Source organism: Choloepus didactylus, chromosome 7, assembly GCF_015220235.1.
Source record: "Choloepus didactylus isolate mChoDid1 chromosome 7, mChoDid1.pri, whole genome shotgun sequence".
Classification (NCBI taxonomy): Eukaryota; Metazoa; Chordata; class Mammalia; order Pilosa; family Megalonychidae; genus Choloepus; species Choloepus didactylus.
In genome coordinates, this window is record NC_051313.1 from 79,689,225 (window position 1) to 79,716,141 (window position 26,917).

General features: G+C 36.7%; 1 protein-coding gene across 2 annotated transcripts in view; it reads right to left on the reverse strand.

Moving 5' to 3' along the window:
* CD109 (CD109 molecule) overlaps window positions 1-26,917 on the reverse strand; it is a 243,344-nt gene that overhangs the window by 154,097 nt on the left and 62,330 nt on the right. For both annotated transcript variants that reach the window (XM_037844054.1, XM_037844053.1), the window contains 2 exons: window positions 17,862-17,890; window positions 3,322-3,552 (listed from right to left, as the gene is read on the reverse strand). In XM_037844054.1, the coding sequence (XP_037699982.1) occupies window positions 3,322-3,552; window positions 17,862-17,890 (260 nt within the window). The remainder of the gene's footprint in view (window positions 1-3,321; window positions 3,553-17,861; window positions 17,891-26,917) is intronic.

Sequence of the window (26,917 nt, forward strand, 5' to 3'; positions counted from 1 at the left end):
TATTCTGCTAAGGTATTATTTTGGTGAGGTGTGCATTTCTCCCAGATCTTGTGGCCCAACAAAAGAAAGATGCCCCAAATGAAGACTTTGCACCTGAGGGATCTGGAGGGTTGGAAGTAAATGAGATAATCCCTCTGGTTTCCCAAGCCTGTCACCAGTAAGGAAGCCACAGAGTATGTAGAAACACCAGAAATTTCTCCAGTGCACAGTTGAGATTTGAACGGGCCATTGTGGCATCAAGGCAGAGCGCATCATTAGCACATAGTCATTAATTACACAGGTCAGTCATAAACAACATGAATGGTGCCCCTTTCACAGCCAGAAGAGCAGCATGAAGAACATACTGGAAGAGTGGCCCCTCTGGATCTCTGAGATGCCGCGGCACAGCACAGTGCCTGCTGCCTGTGCCAGACCATCTCATGCAGTAAATTCCCTGGCTGGAGGATTTGTCCACTGTGTAGATTTAGAGAAGTCACATCACTTACACAAGGTGGCTCCTCCCCAGGCAGTTTGCCATGCTGTTTCAAGTGGTCAGGGCACAGTCACGGGATATAATCCCAAATCAGCAACTCCTGTTCCCACACAGGTTTTCATCTCTACCAGGCCTGGCTTCTTGAAGAAGACAGGTCAAGATAGAAGCCAGCCATGCGAGCTTCCATCAAAGCACTGGGGACACTTATTTCCATGGTGCTGGGAAAGTGTTTTCTGCTACTGGAAGGCCTCTGAAACTCCGTTCTTTTTGAGGAAGGAAAATGAATAATACCATTGATCCCTGTACCCCCACCCCCAACAAAATGCTGAACATCCCTAAATATGCTGTGACAGTCAATATCTTAGCTACATCCTACAGTCATTCTCTCCTGGGCAGGATGGGTCCCAAAAAATTGGCTAGATAGCTCTCAGATGCATTAGTCCACGTTAGCCTGGAGGTGGAGCTGCAACTTCATGAACAATTTTGTCCCAGTCAAGGACTCTTGTTAGGCCAAGTTCCGCTTTTTCCTGGGAAGTTTTGCAAGAAGCCAATTATTCCGCACTGAAAACAACGGAGTCTGGTGAACCCTGGCCTAAATGACTGCTTTCACATGGAGGAGAACCAGAGGTGTGGGGCATTCGCCTCAGTGCTCCAAACTGGCCTCTACAAGGTACATGGAGTGAGCAGCTGCAGACCTGAGTTCAGAGCTGAGCCTCTTTGCCCAGTGCAAACAGCAGGGTGTGGCCACCACTCATTCATCGCTCCCAAACACTTTGGGTCTCAGGTGGAATGTCTAACTCCCCTCTGCTGGTCTATAGAGCCAACGGTTGGCCAGGCTAGAAGGATGTCTCAGGACCAGAGCTAGCAAGAGAAGAGTCTCTCTGAGTGCTCCCGGAACACCCAATGTTACAGGCTAAGTCAAAAGTTGAAGAGAAGAGCCCAAAGAATTTACAAAACACAAGTTTCAAAAGGCAGATACTAGAGCAGAGTAGAAAGGCAAAACTGTAAGGAGAAAACAAAAAAACTGCACAGACTAGATGTCCAGAATAGGTGTATTAAGTTCTGGGTTAATGCATAGAATAAGCACTTTTTCCATTGTTGACTTTTATTTGCCTGGAGTGGAAGGAGCAAGTTGAATGTAAAAGGCCAGAGATAGGCAGACATTTATTTCTAAATCCTCCATTTTATGCAAAGCTTCTGGCATCTATTAACTGTATGTTGTTAAATGATGATGGATGGTATTGAATTGCATCAATTCAACCCTGCTCAGAGAATAACATGAATTTAGAAATGCTATTCACATATCAATTTATTTTATAAACATTTCAATATATAACTAAAGCAGAAATTCACAAAGCTGCAAATTCCAAAATAATACTAGTTCAACTCAAGAACTCTGCATTGAGCACCATGCCAACCAATGTGGTATTTGCTACAAACACACCTTGGTTTGAAGTCACATGTGTACATGTTTGTTTGCTCGGGTTGTTTCTGGTTTGTTTTGTTTTAATTTATAATAACAAAAAGAAACTAAGAAGAATAGGAAGATACTGAACTAAAAAGCCTGAATTTACCTTCCCTACTATATTATTCCTCAGAATGTTTGGAGTGACTGAATGTCCCAGATTCAAAGGGTTTCCAGGATCCAGGAGAGTGTGAGGCAAATTGGGATGAGTTGGTTCCCTATTTCCATCTAATGATCAAATGTCTAGTATTCTCCTCAGCTTAAATGTAGAAAGCCAGGCCCAGCTGGATCTCAATTGTCTTCGACTTGATCCTCAGAGGAAAGCTCTCAGTCTGCAAATCTTGCTACTTCCAGATCACCAGAGCGTTCAAGCAGCAGAGGCTAAATAACTACCTGTCAAAGGGGACTCTAATAATAATAATCGTAGCTAATATTCAGTGAACATATACTGTGTGCCATGCACAGTTCTAAGTACTTTACTTGAATTTCATCACTTAATCCTCACATCTTTGTGAGAAATTATCATCATTATACACATTTTTACAGATAAGGAAACAGAGGTCAGAGAAGTTAATTCATTTCCCCATAGTCACATAGCTAGAGTCTACTCTTAGAGCAGACAAAGTGATCCTTTTAAAATATTAAGTCATATCATATCAGCTCCTCCTTAGAATTAACAAGCGACTTCTCTCACTCAGAGTAAAATTCAAAGTCCTTATACAGCCCACAAGTATGTGCGAGCACCCCCAACCCAGCTCCCATATTTGACCTCATCTCAGTACTTGCCCCCTCATTCCCTGGGCTCCACTGCACTGGTCAGCTTGTTGTTTCTCCAATGCGCCAAATAAGCTCCCACTTCAGGGCCTTTGCATGAGCTGTTCCCTCTGTTTGTATGAGCTCATTCTTTTATTTCCTTTAAGACTCTGTTCAAATAGGGCTTCCCTGACAACCCTATAGAAAACAGCAAGTACACAGATACTACACATCAGTCCCTTCATCTTGCTTTATTTTCTTCTTAGTATTTATCATATATAACATATATATTGATTTGTGTGTTTATTTATTGTCTGTCTCTCCCCTACCCACTGACATATAAACTCAATGTGAGCAGGGACTGGGGCACAGAAGTTCAATAAATATATGACAATTCAGTAAATCAAAGAAGAAGACAGGAATGGAACCCAGGCAGGCTGACTCTGGAATCCAAGCTCTTAACCATGATGCTCTACCACCTCCTTTCCTAGAAAGAGGATCCCTACGTTCGGAGGGAAGCTTAGCTTATATGAATTCTAAAATATTTCAATGTCAATAACAGGGCAGAGCTGCCATGAGAATGTCAGTAAAATGGCTTGAACTCCCTGCTGCATTTCTATCTTGCACTTACCTTAATTAGAATGCTTAAAGAGGTTTTATAAGGCTTGAAATCTGAGAAGAGTGTAACAACACGAAACTTCACATCTTGCTTTGGCTTGTACAGGGGCTTGTCTGTTTGAATGAAGACAGACAGTCTCTTGGTCTCAAATGATAAGCGCGTACTATTGGAGAATAAAATCTCATCCTGGGCACGTCCAGTTACACGTAGCTCATAAATCTCATCTACACTGTTCAGAGGTAGCTGGAAAAAAAAGAGATCAGACGTATCAAGGTCTCATTACTTTACCACAAAAATGTTTTAATTATAAGTTCGAATAGGAAATTTAAATATACAGGGTTATCAAATGTAATTACAATGTTGGAAAATTTGCTCCTCCTAGGCAATTCCAAAGTTTAACAATTTGCTTTCCCTCTTTTAACATCCTGTAGTTTAGTCTCCAAATAAATCACAGGGTTCCTAGAAGGCAGGACACACCCCCTGCAGCTCTCTCAGCAGCAGTTACCTTGCCTGCTCCTATCTCGAGTGTCAATTCTTTCTCACTAACAGCTATTGTGGGTCAGACCACGCAACATCCTTCAATATTTTTGCAAGCTCCACCCAATTCGAGGAAGCCAATCGGTGAAAGGTGCATTTCCAGAGGATTTGCTTTCTTGCTATACTCTCTTAAGCTCTTTCCTCTCGAAGATGCTCTCTCTTCCTGTATCTCACTCATCATGTGTTACTGTCTTGGTAAAAATTTCGGTGCGCCTTCTCTTGCCACCACCATTATTAATGGTGTCTTCTGGCATTCAGAGGACCAGAAGCCATGATGCTGAGCAGTTTCCCTGTGCTATATCATTTTACCTCACAACAGTCCATCAGGAGGGTGCTCTCATTCACGCATCTTACAAATAAAGAAACTGGGGCTTGGGAGTTAAGGAAGATGTTCCAGGCCACTAGGCAAGATTCAAACCCACGATGAGCTATACTGCTCTAATAAGAGCCCTGATGTGATGGTTTTAAAATATGTCCACAAATTCTCTCATCCTTCTCCTTTCAAGAGGTGGAGCTTAATTCCCCAGACTTAGTGACTTAATGCTTTGCTTCTTAAGAAGAGAATGAGCCAGGTCATAAAAAGGGTAGATTCTTCTGCCTTCTTCTCTCTTTCTCTTTTGGATTACTATCCTGAGGGAAGCCAGGCGCCACATGATGAGGACACTCAAGAAAACCGGTTCGGGGCCCACATGGGGAAGAACTGAAGCCACCTGCCAACAACCACCACCAACTCGCCAGCCATGTGAATGAACCACTCTCCAGCAGATCCCCCTGCCCTAGTTAAGTCTTCAGATGACTGCAGCGCTAGCTGACATCTTGACTGCAAACTCAAGAGAGACCCCACATCAGAAATACCAAACCATGTTGCTCCCAAATTCCTGACCCATAGAACCTGTAAGAAATTACAAATGTTCCTTATTGTTTTAAGCCACTAGATTTTGGGATAATTAGTTATGCAGCAATAGATAACTAACACACCTGACTTTCAGCCAATTTTTGTATTAATGAAACTGAGATCCTGAACCTGAATTCTGACTCATTTTTGCAACTAAGTTTTGACCACAGAAGGCTCAGAGGGGATTTTCCAGTAATAACAGTCATCATAAAGCCAGCAATATGGATAAGAATTTGAAGGAAATGTAACAAACCATCATCATCAATAAAATGGTCAACAGGAAATACTTAGAGAAAAAGAGTACTGATGTCTGCAATTTATTTGGAAATGCATTTAAAAATAAGATGATTAATCAATGGATAGCAAGATAGGTAGATGGAAAGATACGTAATAGAGCAAAAATAGTAAAATGCCAATAATAGAATCTAGGCAGTGGGTATGAATTTCACTAAAAAATTCACTCAGATTTGTATATTTGAAAATTATATAATAAAATGCCGAGAAAATCAGAAACCATCAGTTATGTCATCTTCAAATGACCTCTAGTATCAATTTATGCTTTTGCTTTTCTTCAATCTATTGAACAACTTCTATGTGCCAGGTTATTCTAGATATTTGGGTTACAATATGAACCAAAGGTCCATGTCTTAGTGGAGCTGAGACTCTAGCCTGGAACTTACAAATTATATTCTATTTTCTCAAGTGATACTTTAGTCCTCCTTAATACCATAAGCAGGAGGATCCATATGCCAGGAACCAGCATGTTATATGCTTATATATGGTGTAGATTTATGATATTTCATGATTAAAAATATGATATTTGATGACACTGCTCTTTATAATTTGGATTCATTTTGATCATTTTTCAGTGACACAGAGGTCCAAGGATAGATGGATTGAAGCCTATTATCAAATTAATGATGCAGAGGCCTATCAACAACAAGGAGGCCAAAGAGTCAGAATATTAGAATTAACACAAATGTGCCCCCAAAAATTTTGCTGTCTCCTACCCCATCTTCCTTCAGGGTACTGACATTGCCTCAAGGAGAAATATAATTGACTATCTTTCTGCTCCTCTCAATTGCCTTGTCTAACCTGCTGTTTCAACTCTCCCCTGTTAGAAATCCAGCCCCTCTATATGAAAAAGTTAGGTAATTTGGAATCCTCAAAAACTCATTGCTAATTCCATTGCTGGGACAGTTGGAGATGATGATTCAGACCTGATATATGAGTGTATGAGTCATCCCTGTGAACTGTAAGGAATCATTACAAGCCTTGGGGTGTCACTGTGTTCGTTGGGTGTCACTAAATCCTAAGACATCAAAACGAGCCTGGAGAAAACACTATAGATTTTAAACAATCTTTATGAAAGTTTCTCTCTCTGTGCCAAACCTGAAATGGGTTATATATAACCTGCTTCCCATAGTGCAGTGGAGATGAGGTCATATAGGCTCCTGAATCTCTGCTGGTCAGTTAGCTTCTGCCTCCTTGAGGCCACAATTACTGAAAAGGGTGCCAGGAATTGATTATAAAGCAGTTTGCTGATAAAAGACTTCTATATCTCTCAAACAAGAGTCAGTTATTTACTTACAAAGAGATTGTGGACTCCTGCTCCTTGACCTGGGGCACAGTACTAGAGGAGGTTGTAGTTCCCATAGCTGGAGACTGGCAGCCAGAGAAGAGCCCAGGAGTTGAGAATACCCAGGGGCTTTGATCAGCGAAACATCAACCTCTGAGTTGGGCACTATTGTCTATTTTGTGGTACAAATAAATGTAAACTATCTGAGTAGACAATTATTCTCTACCCAGGATCCATGAGAAAAGCATGATCACAAAGGTCCTTGTTAGACAATAAATGAATAACCTATTCTCATCTGTGCTGTCTAAAGACATTTCACCATCTCTGAGAGATTATTTGCCTTTAGGAAACTGCGACAACACAATAGTACTCATACTAATTTACTTCATTAATAATGACAGTTACTAAAAGTAATAGAGACATAATTTCAAAATAAAACACAGCAATGTACAATAGTTCCTTTTATAAATATACTAGTGATTGTATTTTAAGTATACACTAAAAACATTTCTAACTAAACAAACCACTTCCTCATTTTTAATTGATTTATTTACAAAGAGAATAACATAAATGATCTTTAGCATATTTTGTAATAAAAAATCTTTATATTAAGCATCAATTGTTTTTCATTTACTTGCTATTGATGGCTGATTTTAGTGTATCAAAAGCAAAAACAATGAGAAAATCAGATATAAACACACTTGTTTTAATGCAGGCTTAGAATATTCTTATTTTATAGCGAAAAGTCATTAGGAGCTTCTGGTCAACCAAGATGGAGGTATAAGATACTCCAGAGCGCCATTCCTCTACAGAATTTTTGAACAACTAGCAAAAACTGACAGAGCCATCTTCCTCAAAACCCTGGTAACTGAACAAGTGCCAAATCAAGAAAACACATCTTGAAAACCAGGAGAAGAAGCCTATAGCACCCTGTGAGCCCCTCTGCCAGCCTTCTTCAGTTCAGTGTGGAAGTGTTACTGCACTCCCACAGTGGGTCCCTGGCCTTTTCCAGACGAAGCACAGTGACCTGTATGCACATACTGGAGTGCTTGTATGCCCGTGCCAATCTATCAGGCGCAACATAAAAGCCTGAACCAGGAAACTCCTCAGGAGCCCGCCCTCCCAGAACTTCCCCTTCAGGTAGTGCAGCTTGCAGAGAGCTAAAGCAGAGTAAAGAACAATTAAGTAAAAGCTGCCTGAAGCAAAGGATTACCTGCTTTAAGTCATATAATAGAACTCCTGGGACAGGAGAAAGTCTATTTCATAAGGCATAGAGTAGAATTTAGATTCCTATAAACAGGGATTTCCTAAGGCCATGAGTGAGGCCCATGCACTTCACTTTGGCCTCAGGCTGAAGTTCTTGATAGAAGGACTAACCCCTGAAGAAAAGCACCAACCAAGACAGAGCCAAATTGCAAAGCCTGTGGAAGGTGTTTTCTGCATTGGGTTTTTTGGTTTTTACTAGTTCCTGGAACTTAAGGATATCTCTGTCATATCACTAGCTGAATGAAAACTTAAGGACCAGACAGCTCAGGCCCTACATCACAGAGTTAACACTTTAAAATATTAAAAAGTATTGTGTGCTGCCCTCCCCCCTACGTGGGATCAGACACCCAGGGGAGTGAATCTCCCTGGCAACGTGGAATATGACTCCCGGGGAGGAATGTAGACCCGGCATCGTGGGACGGAGAACATCTTCTTGACCAAAAGGGGGATGTGAAAGGAAATGAAATAAGCTTCAGTGGCAGAGAGATTCCAAAAGGAGCCGAGAGGTCACTCTGGTGGGCACTCTTACGCACACTTTAGACAACCCTTTTTAGGTTCTAAAGAATTGAGGTAGCTGGTGGTAGATACCTGAAACTATCAAACTACAACCCAGAACCCATGAATCTCGAAGACAGTTGTATATAAATGTAGCTTATGAGGGGTGACAATGGGATTTGGAAAGCCATAAGGACCACACTCCACTTTGTCTAGTTTATGGATGGATGAGTAGAAAAACAGGGCAAGGAAACAAACAGACAAAGGTACCCAGTGTTCTTTTTTACTTCAATTGCTCTTTTTCACTCTAATTATTATTCTTGTTATTTTTGTGTGTGTGCTAATGAAGGTGTCAGGGATTGATTTAGGTGATGAATGTACAACTATGTAATGGTACTGTAAACAATCGAAAGTACGATTTGTTTTGTATGACTGCGTGGTATGTGAATATATCTCAATAAAATGAAGATTAAAAAAAATGACATTAAACTATAAAAAAAAAAGGCAATATTACAGAAACATAGGTCAAAGTATGCTTGCTTATTATATTAATAACACCTAGCACCTAAGGTAGTTATGGACCACATAACTGAACATGCCAAAATATTCCTCTGGAGATTCAAGTTTCACTTACATTGAATGTGATAGAAACATGTACTCTTGATTAGGAATGAATGCCTTTTTTTTTTTTTTTTTTGATTTTACAAAAGTATTTTAATACAACTTTCAAATCAATTTCTGTTAAACTTACTAAGTTTAATAATCTATAATGACTGTTTTTGTTTGCTAACCTATAAGAACAATACCTTGTAATATACAAAACGGAGCATTTAGTAGTATAGATAATACACCAAAACATCAAACTTCCAAAAAGTTTAGCATCCGTGTACATTGCCACTACAATAAGTTTTAATTTAATGCAAACATCACACTGTATTTCAAATAATCATTGAACATCATATATTAAGAAAATATATTGAAAGATTACCTTGCCAAAAATGAAGTAGTTATTTAAAAATAAATATGTCCTAAATAAAACAAAACAATCACATACACATACACCTATGGTGATAAGAGCAAATCACTCAATAAACCCTTGAACTGAACAGCTGAATAACCAATTACTCTAGCACATTTGAATTCATTACAATCTTTAGCACATTTAAATTAATCAATTACTGTTTTTAGCAAGAGACAACATGACTGTAACAGACTAAATCCAAACATGCATGAACTAAGTCAAGTAAAACAAAATAAACTTGTTTTTCTTTTTGTCTATTAAAAAAAAAAAAAAAAAAAAAAAAGAAGTATTGTGTGCAACAAAAGACTACAAGACAAAAAAAGAAACAGGAAATGATAGACCATCCAAAGGAACTAAATAAAAATGCAGAAACCACCAACAAAGAAGACCAAATATTGGATAAACCGAGGGCTTAAAAAATGATCCACAACACGCTCAAAGAGATAAAGAAAAACACTGGGAAACAACTAAGGAATATCAGGAAAACAATGAAAAAACAATATGAGAATCTCGATACAGACAGACTTTAAAAAAAAAAAAAAAACACTGGAGTTGAAGACCACAATAATTGAAATAATAAATTTCCTAGAGAGCTTCAACAGTAGCTTAGACTTGGAAGAAGAAAGAATCAGCAAACTTGAATACAAGACAATTGAAATGACTCAAGCTAAGGAGCAAGGAAAAAATGAATTTAAAAAATAGGGAACAGACCCTAACAGGAGTGTGGGAACCACCAAGTGCACCAATATATGCATTGTGGGAGTCGCAGAAGAAGAAAGACAGAAAGGCGCAGACAGAATATTCAAAAAAATAATGACAGACAACTTCTCAAATTTAATGAAAGACAAGAAAATGCTAATTGAAGAAGCCCAACAAACCCAAAACAGGATAAACTCAAAGAGAACCATGCTTAGACACATGGCAGTCAAACTGCTGAATGACAAGGACAAGGAGAAAGCTCTGAAAGCTGCAAGAGAAAAGCAATGTGCTAAGCACAAGGGAGTCCCAATAGGATTAAGTACGTATATTTCATCAGAAACCATAAGGGCAAGGAGAGAGTGGGAAAAAAATACTTAAAGTGCTAAAAGAAAACAATTGCCAACCAAGAATTTTATATCTGCAAGACTATCTTTCAAAAATGAAGGAGACGAACAGATATCTGCATGCCGATGTTCACAGCAGCAATATTCACAATTGCCAAGAGATGGAAACAACCCAACGTCCTTCAACAGATGAGTGGATAAACAAAATGTGGGATATACACAAGATGGAATACTATGCCGCACTAAGAAGGAATGATGTCGTGAAACACATGACATAATGGATGAACCTTGAAGACATAATGCTGAGCAGAATAAGCCAGACACAAAAAGAGAAATATTGTATGTTACCACTAATGTGAATACTGTGAAAAATGTAAAATAAATGGTTTATACTATAGAATGTAGGGGTAGACCTAACAATAGACAGCAAATAGTGAAGGGAGAACAATAATCTAATAAGAACAGATAAGTTACGGAGGGTAAACAATGTTCTGGGAATGCTCAGGAATGACTATGGTTTGTTAATTTCTGGGGGGTATGGTAGGAACAAGTTCGCAGAAATGTAGCTATTTTAGGTTATTCCTTCATTGAGTTATAGTCTGTCTACTTTCTTGGGGTAGGGTAGGAACATGCTGGAAGCAATGTAGTTATTTTAGGTTATCTGTTTTTTCTTATTCCTTTGTTTTGGTCTTGTTTGAAATATTGTTTTTCTATTGCTTGTTTTTTTTAATTTTTTTATAAAGTTAAAAAAATGAATAAGTGTGGAAAAAAAGAAAATGAACAATGGGTAGAGGAGGGGAATGGAATATTTTGGATGCTCTTTTTTATTCTAATTTTTTTTTTATTTTTGGGGAGTAATGAAAATATTCAAAGATTGTGGTGATCAATGCACAACTATGAAAAACTGATTGTACACTTTGAAGGATTGTATATGAATATATCTCAATAAAATTGCATTTTAAAAAATGAAGGAGAGATTAAGACATTCCAGATAAACAATAACTGAGGGAGTTTGTCACCACTAGACCTGCCCTATAAGCAATGCTAAAGGGAGTTCTGAAGGGAAAAGACACCAGGTTGTGGACTGAAGTGGCATAAAGAAATAAAGATCTCAGTAAAGGTAACTATATGTAATTATAAATGCCAGTACTACTGTATTGAATTTTTTGGTATGTAACTCCACTTTTTACTACATTCAGTTTCTGAAATATAAATGCATAAAAAGTAATGATAAATCTATGGTTTTGGACATAAAATACATAAAGATATTGTAACAAGTACAACAAAAAGGTGGGGAGACAAAGAGCATAGGAACCATATACATGTATGCTATTGAAGTTAAGTTGGGATCAAATCAAACATGATTTTTCTACATTTACAATGTAAAATTTAGCCCCATGATAACCACAAAGAAAATATATGAAAATCATACGCAGAAAGAAATGAGAAGATACTCAAAACGGTAAAATTTTTAAAAATCAAATAAATATGAGAGTAGGCATTAACAAATGAATTGAAGGATAAAAATGGTATAAGACCTACAGAGAACAAATAGCAAAATGGCAGAAGTACTGGATTATCAGTAGTCACCTTAAATGTAAATAGATTAAATGCTCCAGTCAAAAGGCAAAGAATGTCAGAGTGGACAAAAAGGCATGACTCAATTATAGCTGTTTATAATAGACTCACCTTAAATTCAAAGACATGAGCAGACTGAAAATAAAAGGTTGGGAAAAAATATACCATGCAAACATAGTAACTAAAAGAGCTGTTATAGCTATACTAACATCCAATAAAATAGACTTTAAATTAAAAATAGGAGGAACAAAGAAGGTCACTATATACTGATAAAGAGGTAAATTCAACAAGAAGACATAAAAATTATAAATATGCATGCACCTAACTGCAGAGCCCCACAATACATGAAGCAAATATTGACAGATTTGAAGGGAGAAATAGACGGTTCAACATTAACAGAAGAGTCTTCAGTACTCCGCATTCAATAATGGACAGACCATCTACAAAGCAGATCAATAAGGAAATAGAAGACTTGAACAATACTATAAACCAAATAGACTGAACAGACATACATAGAACATTTCACCCAACAGCTGCAGAATACACATTCTTCTCTGGTGTACGTGGATGATTATACAAAATAGACCATATGTTTTCACAAAACAAGTCTCAATAAATTCAAAAATACTGAAATCATACAATGCATACACTCCAACCAAAATGGAATGAAGCTAGAATTCAATAACAGAGCGAGAACTGGAAAATTCTCAAACATGGAAATTAAACAACAAATTCTTAAACAACCAATGGGTCAAAGAAGAAATCACAAGAGAAATTAGGAAATATCTTGAGGGAAATGAATGTGAAAACACAACATAACAAAAGTTATGGGATAAAGCAAAGGCAGTGCTGAGAAGGAAATTTATAGCTCTAAATGATTACATTAAAAAAGAAGAAAGATCTCAAATCAAAGACCTAACCTCACAACTGGAGGAACCAGAGAAAGAGTTCAATTAAACCCACAGCAAGCAGAAGGAAGGACATGACAAAGATTAGAGAGGAGAAATATGAATAGAAAATTTTTAAACAATAGAGAGAATCAACAAAACCAAAAGTTGGTTCTTTGAAAAGATCAATTAAATCAACAAGTCTTTAGCTAGAGTAACTAAGAAAAAACAAGAAAGGATGCAACTAAAATCAGAAATGTAAGGAGAAACATTATTACCAACCACACAGAAATAAAAAGATTATAAGAGGATACTACTAACAACTGTACACTAACAAATTAGATAACCTGGATGTGATGGTTAGGTTCATGTGTCAACTTGGCCAGGTGATAGTACCCAGCTGTCTGGTCAAGCAAGCACTGGCCTAACAATTGCTGCAAGGACATTTGTGGCTTGTTAATAAACAAACTGGCTAGTTTATTAAATTATTAGTCAATTGGCTGCAGCTGTGACTGATGACTCACTGAAGGGCATGTCTTCCACAATGAGAGAATGCAATTGGCTGGATTTAATCCAATTAATCAGTTATAAGCAAGACAGATAGAGGACCTTCATTTCTTCTTCAGCTGCCCAGCGAAGTGTTTCCTGAGGAGGTCATCGAAGATCCCAGTTCATTTCCTGAGGAGTTCGTCGAAGTTGCTGGTTCGTCTCCTGAGGAGTTCATCGGATATCTTCATTGGAGTTGACAGTTTGCTGACTGCCCTACAGAATTTGGACTCGTGCATACCACAGTTACATGAGTCACTCTTATCTTATATTCATTGATTCTGTTTCCCTAGAGAACCCTAACTAATACACTGGATGAAATGGACAAACTCCTAGAAACAAAATACCTACACTAACTAATGAAATAGAAGATCTCAACAGACCAATAACAAAGGATTGAATCGGTCATCAAAATCTCCCAACAAAGAAAGCCCAGGAACATATTGCTTCACTGATGAATTTTACCAAATATTCCAAGAAGAATTAATACCAATCCTGCTTAAATTCTAAATTAAAAAAAAAAAAACTGAGGAGAAGGAAACATTACCTAACCATTACCTAACCCATTCTATGAGGCCAACATCACCCTAATACCAAAGCCAGATAAAGATACCACAAGTAAAGAAAATTACAGACCAATATCTCTAATGAATATAGATGCAAAAATCCTCAACAAAATACTAGCAAACTGAATCCAACAGCACATGGTAAGAACTATACACCATGATCAAGTGGGATTCATTCATGTTATGCAAAGGTGGGTCAACATTAAAAAATCAATTAAAGTAACACACCAAATGAACACAATGAAGGGAAAAAACACATGACCATCTCAATTTATGCAGAAAAGGCATTTGGCAAAATCCAGCACCACTTGCTGAGAAAAACACTAAAAAAAAACTAGGAATCGAAAGAAATTTCCTCAATATGCAGAGCACATACATGAAAAATCCACAGCTAACATCATAATCAACAGTAAAGGACCGAAAACTTTCCCTCTAAGATCAAGAACAAGACAAGGATGCCCATTGTCACCACTGTTATTCAACAACATACTGGAAGTTCTAGCCAGAGCAAAGAGGCAAGAAAAAGAAATAAAAGGCATTAAATTGGAAAGGAAGAAGAAAACTATCCCTATTTGCAGAGTACATGATCCTATATAGAGAAAATCCTGAAAAATCCACAATGAACTACTAGAGCTAATAACCAAATCCAGCTAATTGCTGGGATACAAGATCAACCACAAAAGTCAGTAGTAGTGCTTCTGCACACTAATAATAAACAATCTGAAGAGAAAATCAAGAAAAAAAATCCATTTACAATAGAAACTAAAAGATTCATATTGAGGAATAAATTTAACCAAGGATGTAAAGGACTTATATAAAACTACTTATATAAGAAATTATATAAGTAGGACTTATATAAGAAATTAAAGAAGACCATTTTACATTCCCACAAACAATGAACAAGTGTTCCTATTTCTTCACATCCTCTCCAATGCTGATTATTTTATATATTTTTAGTAGTAGCCATTCTAATGGGTGTGAAATGGTATCTCATTATGGTTTTGATTTGTGTTTCCCTAATGGCTAATGATGTTGAGCATCCTTTCATGTGTTTTTTGGCCACCTGAATATCTTTTCTGGAGAGATATCTATTCATGTCTTTTACCCATTTTTAATTGGGATGCTTGTCTTTTAGTTGTTGAGATACAGAATTTCTTTATATATTCTGGCTATTAAGGCCTAATTGGATAAGTGGTTTCCAAATATTTTCTCCCATTCTTGTCTTTTTACTTTCACGATGAAGTCCTTTGGTATAAAAAAAAAGATTTTAATTTTGATGAAGTCCCATTTATTTTTTTCTTTTATTGCTTGTGTTTTGGATGTAAAGACTAGGAAACCACTGCCTAACAAGGTCCTAAAGATGGTTACCTATGTTTTCTTCTAAGAATTTTATCTTTTGGTTCTTATATTTAGGTCTCTGATCCATTTTGATTTTTGTACATGGTGTGAGGTATGGGTCCACCTTCATTCTTTTGAATATTGATAGCCAGTGGAGAAGAGTCTGGCAGTTCCTCAGAAAGTTAAAGTACTGAATTACCATATGACCTGGCAATCCCAGTTCCAGGTATATACCCAAAAGAAGTGACAGCAGGGATTCAAAGAGATATTTATACACCAGTGTTCATAGAAGCATTATTCACAGTTGCCAAAAGATGGAAGAAACCCAAGTGTCCATCAACTGATGAAGGGATAAACAAAATGTGGTATACATTAATGGAATAATATTCAACCATAAAAAGGACTGCAGTTCTGATACATACAACAACATGGAAGAACTTTAAAGACATCATGTTGACTGAAATAAGTCAGACACAGAAGGACAAATATTGTATGATCTCACAGATATAAATAATTAGAATAAGCAAATTCATAGAGTCAGAAACTAGAAATACACTTTACTAGGGGCCAGGATTGGGGTAAGGAATGGGAAGTCAAGGCTTAATTTGTACAGAATTTCTGTTTGGATGATGGAAAAGTTTTGGTAATGGATGGTGGTATTGGTAGCATAACATTGCGAATATAATTAACTCCACTGAGTAACATTTTTGAATGTGATTTAGAAGGTGAAATTTTTGGTTGTATGTATTTTACTAGAATAAATTCTTTAAAGAAAAACATAGGACTGTACAACACAAACATTAACACTAAGTTAAACCATGGACTATAGTTAATAGTACAATTATAAAAACATTCTTTCATGAATTTTAACAAATATACCACACTAATGCAAAGCATTAATAATAGGGCAGTATATGGGAACTCTAAATTTTCTGCATGATTTTTCTGTAAACTTACAACTTCTCTAATAAAAATATATATTTATAATAAAGTCATTATCACCTTAAAATAATTTAAATTTATTAAGTTTACAAACATCAGAATGCAAGTGCACTTTGAAAGTTGATTCTATTTTAATTGAAAACTCATAAAAATGCAGAACCTTCTATTTTTGCCAAGCATTATCAAATTTGCTTCAGACACTTTGACTAAGTCTTCAAAATCTGTTTTACTAAAAAGGGGTATACTCCTAAATACAATCTCCAGTAAAGCTTTCAATAAATAATCATATCTACATACAACAGAAAAGACAAATAAAGGATACTGGAGTTTGTATTTCTTACACTTAAGAATTAAAAGAATTATAGTAGCCAAATTTCTAGCTAATGATAGTAAAGACACATACTGTTTACACACTATCATTAATGGAGAAAGCCCACACCTTTGTCCCACCTCTTCCTTTGAGCCTTTACACCCTTCCAGCCTATGAGACTGCGGATTCCCTTGAGGAAACCAGTTATTGTGCTTTAAGCTGTGATTCGTGAGCTTAAACTCCACCCCTCTCCTGCTATAGTACAATTAAATTACATATCCACCCCTCTCCTGCTATAGTACAATTAAATTACATAGGATTTATTTTAACCTTACTATTAGAACATTCTTTCGACAGAGTTCTACACACAGGCACTGGTGGCCAGCATCTAATATTTGTTGTTACTAAGGTTGGGGTTTCTCCCATCTTCTGCCTGCTTAAGCCTTTTTCTCTTTCCCATTTGCTATTGTTAGTAGCAGTATATTTCTTAATAAGGAAGAAAAAAGCATAATAAGTAAAAAAAAAAAAAAAAAAAAAAAAAGATGGCTATGGGATATAAGCAATATTTAAAGTAATGTTTAGAAGTATTGTATTCTCCAGGAACCCCCAAAACTGAATGTGGTTTCTGAATGTACTTGAAAAGTAACCTTCAAGAGGTAATGAGGGAACCTGGCTCATCAGGTAAAGTGGCAGAGTTAAAGTCATTTGTTATCTATTCTCAGACATCAAACTGCACTTCTTATTGAATGTTCTGGTCTACTGAGCATTAAATTTTTGCAGCACAAAAAACAAACCTAGGAAGAAAGGTACAAGCTTGCAGATCAAAGCTATAGGAAGCAGGATTTGTTCACAAGCTAACAAGTAGGATTAGTTAATAATCAGGTTTTATGACTGTCTCAACAAAATAATAATCCCTTCCTATTTCTACAGCAAATTTCACAGCACTTTCACATTGCATTTCACCCCCAAGATATCCCTAAGAAATAGACGTGGTTTCTTGATCCACTTTTCCAGGGGTGGATTTAGGGTGAGGTGAGTGAAGTTCATGACTTAAGTGCAAAATTTCAGGCAGTGTCAAAAACTCAGTAATCAAGATAAGTGATATTTTAATACAATATTTTAAAATATCAAAAAAATGCAAAAAAATTGTATTATGACCAAAATATAAACATTTTAAATTAAGACAGGATCAGTATTACTGATGTTTCCTATTGCCTCAGACTCCAATATGGCTCAGCATGGCACTGCCCTTTTCAAGGACAAGGAAATCAAGGAACAGTGTTAATTACCCACTCAAGAATATAAAGCTCATTAAGGCAGAAGCAGGATCAAACCAGTGCAGGCCAGTTTCCCTCAGTGAAGTTCTCTACTTCCCAAGTGAGAAATTCCTCCCTGAAGAAATATTATTCTTAAATAGTCTGAAGGCTGAACTAAACTCGAGCCAAACTCATAAGAAACACAAATTGATATGAAAGCCAATAAAATAATTCATTTAGTGCACTGATGTAATTTATATTTCTGAAACAAAATTTTTTTAATGGATACTTACCGATGGAAGGATAAGAGTCCTGAAAGATCCTAAAAGCAAAAGAGGGAAGAAAAGAGAATCATCATAATTTGAATATGATAATATAATCAAAACTCACAAAAGTCTATTAATACTCTTTCAGATGCAGATAGAACTATTCACTTATTTGGGCAAACCAAAATAATTTTGTTAAGGCCCAGAACACTCCAGAGATTATTCTATACTCCTGTGCCAAAGAATTAAGGAAATCTGAGCCAGGCTTAAAAGGAGATCAGTTGGTGAACTCCCCCAAAATTAGTAAACTCTGCTTCTCTGTTTCAATACCATTTTTGCTGCTGCTGCTGCTGCTGTGGCGGTTTTAAGTTATCCATGTTGAGGACACTGCAGACAGAGCACAGGGTGGCCCTGAGGTTTATTTCTTATGCTCTCATCCTCTCATGATAAAGGAAGGAGTGGATGGGATTAGTCATGTCAGGAGTGGGCTGGGACTCAAATGACTGATGAGTACCAGCGTGATACAGACTTTTTTTCTTGCAAAGTTTCTAAACATAGGACCGCTACTTAAACTTATGCCAATTTCTCATCAGATCCATTTATTTCAAGGAAAAAAAAACAGCTTTGAGTTAAAAAATAAAAGAATATTTATCCAAAGTTCCCATCTGAGTGGTATGAATTCAGAGATGGTGATAGCCCCTCAGTTCCTTCATTCATTAAAGAAATCATTAGTAAGGGCTGCACAATGGACAAGATGATCAGGGGCCCCCTCCTCCTGGAGTCCACATGGTCTGTCGTGTGGGAACAGAGCACGGCCCAGAACAGAGAGAGAATTAAGGGAATGGCCTCTGGAACTACACCAGATGGATTCCATAATGACTCAGCCACATACTAGTTCTGCCCTTGAACAAGTTACTTGATTCTCAAGTTCAGTTTTTTCAGGATGCTGATAATCGTACCAATCTCATAAAGTAGCTATGAGGAGAAAATATGTTAATACCTGAAAAGAGGACAGAATAGTGCCTGGCACATAGTATTAGCCATTATAGTACCAGAAACCCTGAAAAGTCATCCTTTGGGGTTGTTAATGTGCTTCTTCAAATTTTTATGATGTGCTCCCCCTCATTAAAAATACTTAGAACACATTACCAACATCAAATTAGATTTCTAAAGTTATATACATGCATTTCTCTCAAACAATATTTAAGATGTTAAATATTGGGAAAGTTTAATTTCTTAGTTTTTCTCAATAAAAATTAAAAAGATGAAAGTTAGTACATGTCTACCTACATCCAGATTCTCAACCCCAGATTTGTGCACACCCACTTTGAAGACCAATGGATGGGTAGGCTTTGGTGCAGTGCAAAAATTCATCAACATCACTGAGCAGCCAGCAGAGATAAGTTTATCTGATAACTGAGTGTCACTATAGGAAGCAAAGAGCAGGACTCTTAAATAATAGGATACTGGACTAACAGTATTTTGAAAGGGAGAAGAAGGAGGAGCAATGGAACAGAGAGTTATGGTTCAATGGGTCAGGGCTATGATAGACGTAGGATAGGAAGCACATCAGAGGGACATCCAACACAGACTGAGTTGTAAGCTGGATTGGGGAAGGCACCCAGAGAAAATGATGCCAGCATCTAGAGTTATGGGATGAGGAAATATTAACTAGGTGAGGACAGAAGGGAAGAGTGTTCCAGGCAGAGGAACAGCCAGTGCAAAGGAGTGGAGGTCAACAAGAGTCTACCAAATTTGGAAAGTGCAACAAACTCAGTGAGACAAGACCACAGGCATGAGTGGAGGTAGGCAGAGGAGAGGCTGGGCCAGATCTTGAAAGGCCTTTTAGACAGGTGAGAGCTCACCAGGTTAAGACTGTTACTCCAGCATCCTGATTTAGCATTCATCCTGGATTCTTAAAAATAATTCTTTTAGCAAAATTTTATTACAGAATGTGTTTTGTTTACACAAGGTTTAACTTTAAGAGTCTTTAACTGTGCTTTGGGACTATCTCAACTTGTGGAAGAATCTTCTTTTCATTAGCTTATTTCTTTTTTTTAAAGAAAAAATATTTTTATTTTACTGTTAAATAACCACAATTACTAACAGCATGTATGTGCCTTTTGGACACAGCACAACTTCGCAAACCTAGATATCACCACCCTCAATTTCCATTCTACATTGATTTTTGCATAGTACTTTAAAAAAAAATCACAGCAATTGCCAAAAACCCAGCTTCATGATGATATGATGTTATCAAAATGAATGTAGTGAAATCTAATGTTGAAACAGTAAACTATCTTGATCTAATGATTTGCACAAAGTTGGACAAATGTCAAAGATCACTCTTTAAAAACTTTCTCTTGAAAATTAAAAATTCCTTCTGATGCCCTTTGCAAGTTCACAGTGGCACTACGGGGTGCCTCAGTGCATAGTTTGGGAACTTGTGGTATAACATCTTTTGATTGCAAAATGGTTGCCTTGGCTCCAAGCACACATTTCTACACAATTGTGTTCATGACAGGAAGAAGGTACAGGCTTTCTCATTACCTCTTTCTCACGTAATCAAGACTATCAAGCCAAAATGTCATATAAAAATATATCTTTGGTGAGTTTTTTTAATTAATTAGCTTATTTTTAATGGGATAAACATATTCTATATTGAATTGAAATGAAATTGGGAAGCTCTATAATATTGCAGCAACTAAACTTGGTTAGACAATCAAACAAATCATAAATAGAGAAAATATTTGTTGAAGAGAGGTATAGTACTCTGCAGGCAAAAAGATCTGTGAAATATTTGAACTGAAATATTTAAACATTTCAACACAGAAAAAAATGGAAATTGAGAATATTCTCCATATATCATAATTTGCTCTGTTCTTACCAGGTCCCTCAGCACATGGAGAGAAAGTGTTTTCTCTATTAAAAGAAGTACAATCATGGCAATCCCACTTCTAGGTTATATACTAGAGAGAACTGAAACAGGGACTCAAACAGATATTTGTGCACCAATATTCACAGCAGCATTATTTACAATTGACAAAACAGGGGAGCAACTCAAGTGCCCATCAACAGATTAATGGATCAAACTAAAATGTGTAAATATATACAGTGGAATATTATTCAGTCATAAAAAGAAATGAAGTTCTGACAAATGCAACAACATGGATGAACCTTGAAACATCATGCTGAGTGAAATAAGCCAGACACAAAAGGTCAGATATTGTGAGATTCTACTTAAATAACTAGAATATGCACACAAAAAAATTTCATGGAAATTGAAAGTAGAGTACAGGTTACCAGGACAGTGGAGAGGGGGAATGGGGAGTTAAGGTTTAATGGGTACAGTGTTCTGTTTGGGGTGACAGAAAAGTTTGGCAATGAATGATGGTGATGGCAGCACATCATCATGCATGTAGTTAACACACTGTGCGTGTAATTAACACCATTGAAATGTATACTTGAAAGTGGTTAAAGTAGGAAATTTTATGTTGTACATATTTTACCACAAAAAAATTCAAAGGATATATAAATTGTGGCCAATTTGAACAATAAAATAAAAAATAGTAGTAAAGGTTTATAAAGTACTGAATAAAACAAGATTCTATGAATTCATGCTGCTATAATCATTAAAGAAATGACTAAATGGAGAGGAAAAAAGTTCTTTACCATAGAATACTAACTATTAAGTGTGGAAAGAATCATAGGAATTAGAAAATTTTTTGCAACCATCACAGCAGTAATTAATTTAGGCAATAATCATCAATGGATTAAAAAGCTAGTAAATAAAAGTGAGAATTGTAAGAAATAATAAACCACTATTCTTGTAAGCTACTAAGTTTTGGGAGTGGCTTATTTCACAGGAATAGATAACTAAAGCACTTTTGAAATGAAAAAGATTAGGTAGCAAATCTCTAACCAGTCACATTAGACTATGGAGCACTTGAAATATGGCCAGTCCAAATTGAATTGTGCTGCAAGTTTAAAATATATCCCAGGTTTCATGTCTCTAACACTTGGAACAACAACAAAAAAAAGTTAAATATCTTGTTAATAATTTTATTAGTGATTATATGCTAAATTGATTATAAAATATCAATAAGTAAATAAATAAATAAAATATATTCTAAATAAAATAAAAATAAATATTTTTATTAAATAAAATAAAATAAATTATTATTTATTTTAAATAAATAAAATATATTATTTATTTTAACAAATAAATAAAATATATTAAAATTAATTTCACCTGTTTATTTTTACTTTTTTAATATGGCTACTAAAAAATTTAAACTTACACATGTGGCTCACAGCACTGCTCTAAAAAAACGGCAGACTTGCATTTTTACTTTGAAGCTATAAAATGACCAACAGACCTGAAGGCATAAGACTTTTTAATTTTGTGACTAATATAATAATAGATAATACTTATTGAGAGTTCTAAAAGCTTTACACATATTAATTCATTCAATTCTATGAAGTATCACATCGTTATTTTACAAATGAGAACCCTGAGTCATAGGGTTAAGTCATAGAGAAAAGAAGTAGAGGAGCCAAGAATCTAACCCAGGCAGCCTGGCTCTCAGATCTGTGCTCTAAACCACTCCCTCAGTACTGCCTCTCAGTACAGGAATAACAGCTGTATTTTTGTTCTTCTATTATGCATGCATTTGATTCTTATGGAAGTTCCACAGCCTGGATAGCCTGTTCATGCACGTCGATGTCAGTACCTCCTCAGTCACAGAATTCTAAGTTTCAGTCACCTTGGACTCCTTTCTCTCCTCAAGTCTACGAAATCAGTCACCAAATGTTCCATAATGTTTCTTCCAACCTTTATAGTTATACTATAAACACTGCAGTAGCAGTGCTCATTTTAAAATAATTTCTATTATACAAGAACTTCTGAAAAGGATATAAAAACCAGAAAGCTCTTCTGTCAGTTCTTCAGACTACACAGTTTTGGTATGTTTGAAGTTAATTCCAAGATCTGAAAAATCTATCTTCAAAGGAAAGTTAAACAGTAGCCACATCTGTCACAGGTCGGGCTCCCTAGAAGCAGATCCTGAGATAGAAAGTACAGGAGGTTCACTAGGGAGTGCTCTTGGGATCAGCAACTGGAGAACGGAGAAGGAAGAAGGAAGGACTGTGCCAAGGCAGAAGTGGAGCTGCAATGCAGGCTCAACAGAGGCCTCAGCAGAACCCATGGGGAGCCAGGAAACTGAGGTGACCCTTGAGAGTTGTACTGAGTTGGAGTGAAGGGGCTGGTCCTTTATACCCAACCTCAATCAGACATGGGATGTGAACTGCCCCCAGAAGGGTTGCAACCATAGGTAGAACAACTGTCTCCACCTGATGCAATCACCTAAGGGGGCCGGCTCCAAGGGCAGTCTGCCACCAGGCAATTCGACAGCCGCACTCCCAGCAGCTGGGGGAATGGGTCCTTCATCTCTAAAGGGGGATCTGGGCAGCACAGCAAAGCATTGGCCACAATGTCCCACATTCAAATAAAGGAGAAAAAAATAAACTGTAGTGACCTGGGCTCCAACAAACCAGAACCCTGGATTAATGCAAGTTACTTGTCTTTCAGTATGTTAGGATAAACCATCAGGGTTGACTATTTTGTCAGCTCGGAGACTAGAGGAAACAATGTGCTTCCTTTTCATCATGAACTGACATACAAGCTACCTCCCACCCTGCAAATTTACAAAGAATTGGGGGGGAGGGGGGATATTTTTATCTCAGTGACATCAAGCAAGAAGAAAGTAAAAAACAGCCAGAGTCTACAATCCAAATAAATCTCAGAAGTTGATAAACTGGAGGGCAAGCATTTTTGCAATTCCAAACAAGCTAACCAGATCTGAAGTGCAGGAAATCTCATTTCATAGTTTTTTAAATGTAATTCTTAACAGAGTCAAACTTTGAGGGATTTCCTCATTAGAGAGAAACTGCAAGAGAGGGTTAACTGCATACCTACATCGGACTGCTCAGACATGTCACAAACCCAGGAAAGATACACAGGCAGAAACAGACGCTCCACCCAAACACTGCAGTGTAGAAACTGAGATGCCCCCAACCACCCCCTATTTCTTGCTCCATCCAGGGAATAACTCAGAGGATATGCAGAGAGATCTAATTTAAGGCCTACTAACTGGTCTTATTAAAAGGTCAACTTTAAGTACTCAAAATTTTCTCAATTTGCTATCTCCCCTTAAATTTACAAACACAGCTTGGAATTTCCTAGGCACTTAATAAATCTTATTTGAAAGTCATAACATTTTAGCAATAATGTACACCACCGAAACATAAAATTGGGGAAGAAGGACAGGGGAGTACAGAAGACCTTTGAAGAGTATTCTCTTTTTCTGCTGTTGCTAGATTCAGGATTAAATAGATAGTATTTGCAAATTACTGTGAACCTTTTTTCCCTTTTGGCAAGGCTTTACTCATAACCAGAAAATAGTCACCACTTTGTGAAACACTGCATGGCATCCTTTTAAATCACTAATTAAAGAGTCTCTCTGTTATGTAAAGTTCTTCTTAACACTGTAGATAACTTTGTAAAATACAGATCATTTTTTGTGTATAACCAGAGAAAGTCCATCTTAAAAAACTTTCAGATGCTTTCTCCTTCCCAACATCACCTCAGCAACTCAAAAGAAACCTTGTTTTTATGCTTCACACTTGGCACAGGCCTGAGAACTGTTCATTTGATTTACAAATATAGTCAAAGCTATTTTTAAATTGTGTAATAAGCATACACAAAAACTAACCTTTCCTTAACTTTTTAAACACACTCTATAATACCATATGTTGCCTCTTTCGACATCTGTGCTCACCAAAGAGCTTGATGGAGAATCACTGATGGGACAGAATAGTGTGTAACTAGAAATCCAACTAAGCCAGAAATATTCTGTTTAAAAAAAATGCATTTTCCACTATATTAAGCACAATTTAGAATTTGCTGCCTAATTATTTTCAGCAGTTCTCTGCTATTCAGTAATATGTAGTCACTAACTTAAGTGTATCACTTTTTCAACTGAGAATTTTTATCTCTTTACTAATTTATTAAATATTCTGTCATTACTGTGAGAAGGATTTTCTTTGATCTACAGATGGACAGAGTAAGAAATGGGATTTTCTACCACAAATCTGTGGAAGACAACACCTTAAAATATGTTTCTGCTTCACAGTTTAACGTCACTTTAAGGCTAAGCAACTATTCAATTAATTAAATCTGTAAAGAAAACACAGTTATTTCAAGCAAAACAAAACAAAACAAAAAGATCTCTATGGATCCCTTACATACTTGTTTTATTTTTTCTCTCCTGCCTCCTCTTGCTTCCAAATTTCTAAACAAATGTTTCATAAATAACATTTTGTTCCATTTAGACCACTGAACCTAAAATAGGACAAACAAAAACCCACTAAAAGTAAAATTAATAAAATGACACAAGATAAACTAAATGTATTCTAAATACAAATGAAAAACCAAAGGGTCAAGCAAGGCTTCTGGGTGCTAAACGTACAAGGCATTTATTATAGCAGGGATGAGCTTTCCAACCCATGCCAGAAAATAAGAGTGGTTTTACATTTTTGAATAGTTGGGGAAAAAATCAAAAGAAGGAGAATATCTCATGATGTGAAAATTCTAGTAACTCCAAATTTGAACATTCATAAACAAAGTGCTGTTGGTACACAGCCAAGCTCATTTCATTTATGCACTGTCTACAGCTGCTTTGTACTACAAAGGCAGAGTTGACCATCAAGCCAGCAAACTCCTAAAATATTTACCATCCGACCCTTTATTGAAAAAGTTTTTATCGACCCTTTGTTACGTATGGTGTTCTCGTTAAGGAGACTTCCTCAAGAGATAAGTGGGTTGAAGGCCCACTTGACTCAAAATCAAGCAGCATCACCAGAGACCTGGATTCATGCCACAGGCCTGCACTTGGGAAGAGACATCACCTGTATTATCCTGACACTGGGAAATCCTAAGTACAATACAGCTTACATTTATTTAGTATTTACTATGGGTTGGGCATTGTGATAAATGCTCTAAAGCAGCACTTTAAAAAAGTAAAAAGAAATGGGTAAAACTAATTTCAATAATATAATTTATTTTAACACAATATATCAAAGTCCAGCTTGTATTTTACACTCATGGCACATCTCAATGTATACTAGCCACAATTCAAGTGCTCAGAAACCACATGCAGCTAGCGGATACCATACTGGACAGTGCAGCTCTAAAGCATTATCTCATTTAATCCTCCCTACAACATTATTAAGTAAGAACTATTATTATCCCCATTATACAAATGAGATGAAGTGACTTTCCCAAGGTTACATAAGCAATAAGAGGTGGTACCAAGGTTTACTTCCAGTGTGGCTCCAAAGTCCCCATTCTTATCCACTGAGCCTCTCAAACCGTACTGGACAGACCCAGCTAGCTGTTCCTTCCAAAACAGCAGTCTTAACACAACCTCATATTTCTCTCTGTCCCTCCTCTGTAGCTCACTCCCCTCTCATGTTACTATTTGGACACACCCACTCTTCCATCTTTTATCATGATCTATGTTATTATTACCTCAAGCCCCTCTGAAAGCCCCCTATGTAGTCACAACAAGCCTTGTAGGCAATCTTCCCTCTCCTACCCAACAGAATCATTTGCGGCACTCATTCCACACCCCCTCCTTCCATGCCCATAGCAGACAGAGCTAATCCAGCTAACACTCTGTTCCAGTAAACCCAGACTTGACCTTGAAACCATCAATACAGCACTCTAAGCAGCCTCTACTATCAACTTGAGTTGGCCATATTGAAATGGTCATGACATGAAACCTACTTTCCTTCCCTATGAGGAGCACAGGGATGAGAACTTTGTGTGGTCACTAAATATTTATGTCCCCCAGCATTGTGCCATCTATAGTTTGGTACCTAATACATGTTTGTAATGCTCTAAATAATAAATGTCCTGCCTTAGCTATATTTCTGATTAGACTCAACACATATTTTGGTGAAATTTAAGTTTTAATAATTCAAAATCATTTCCGTCAGCTACCTTTTCACGAATGTAAATT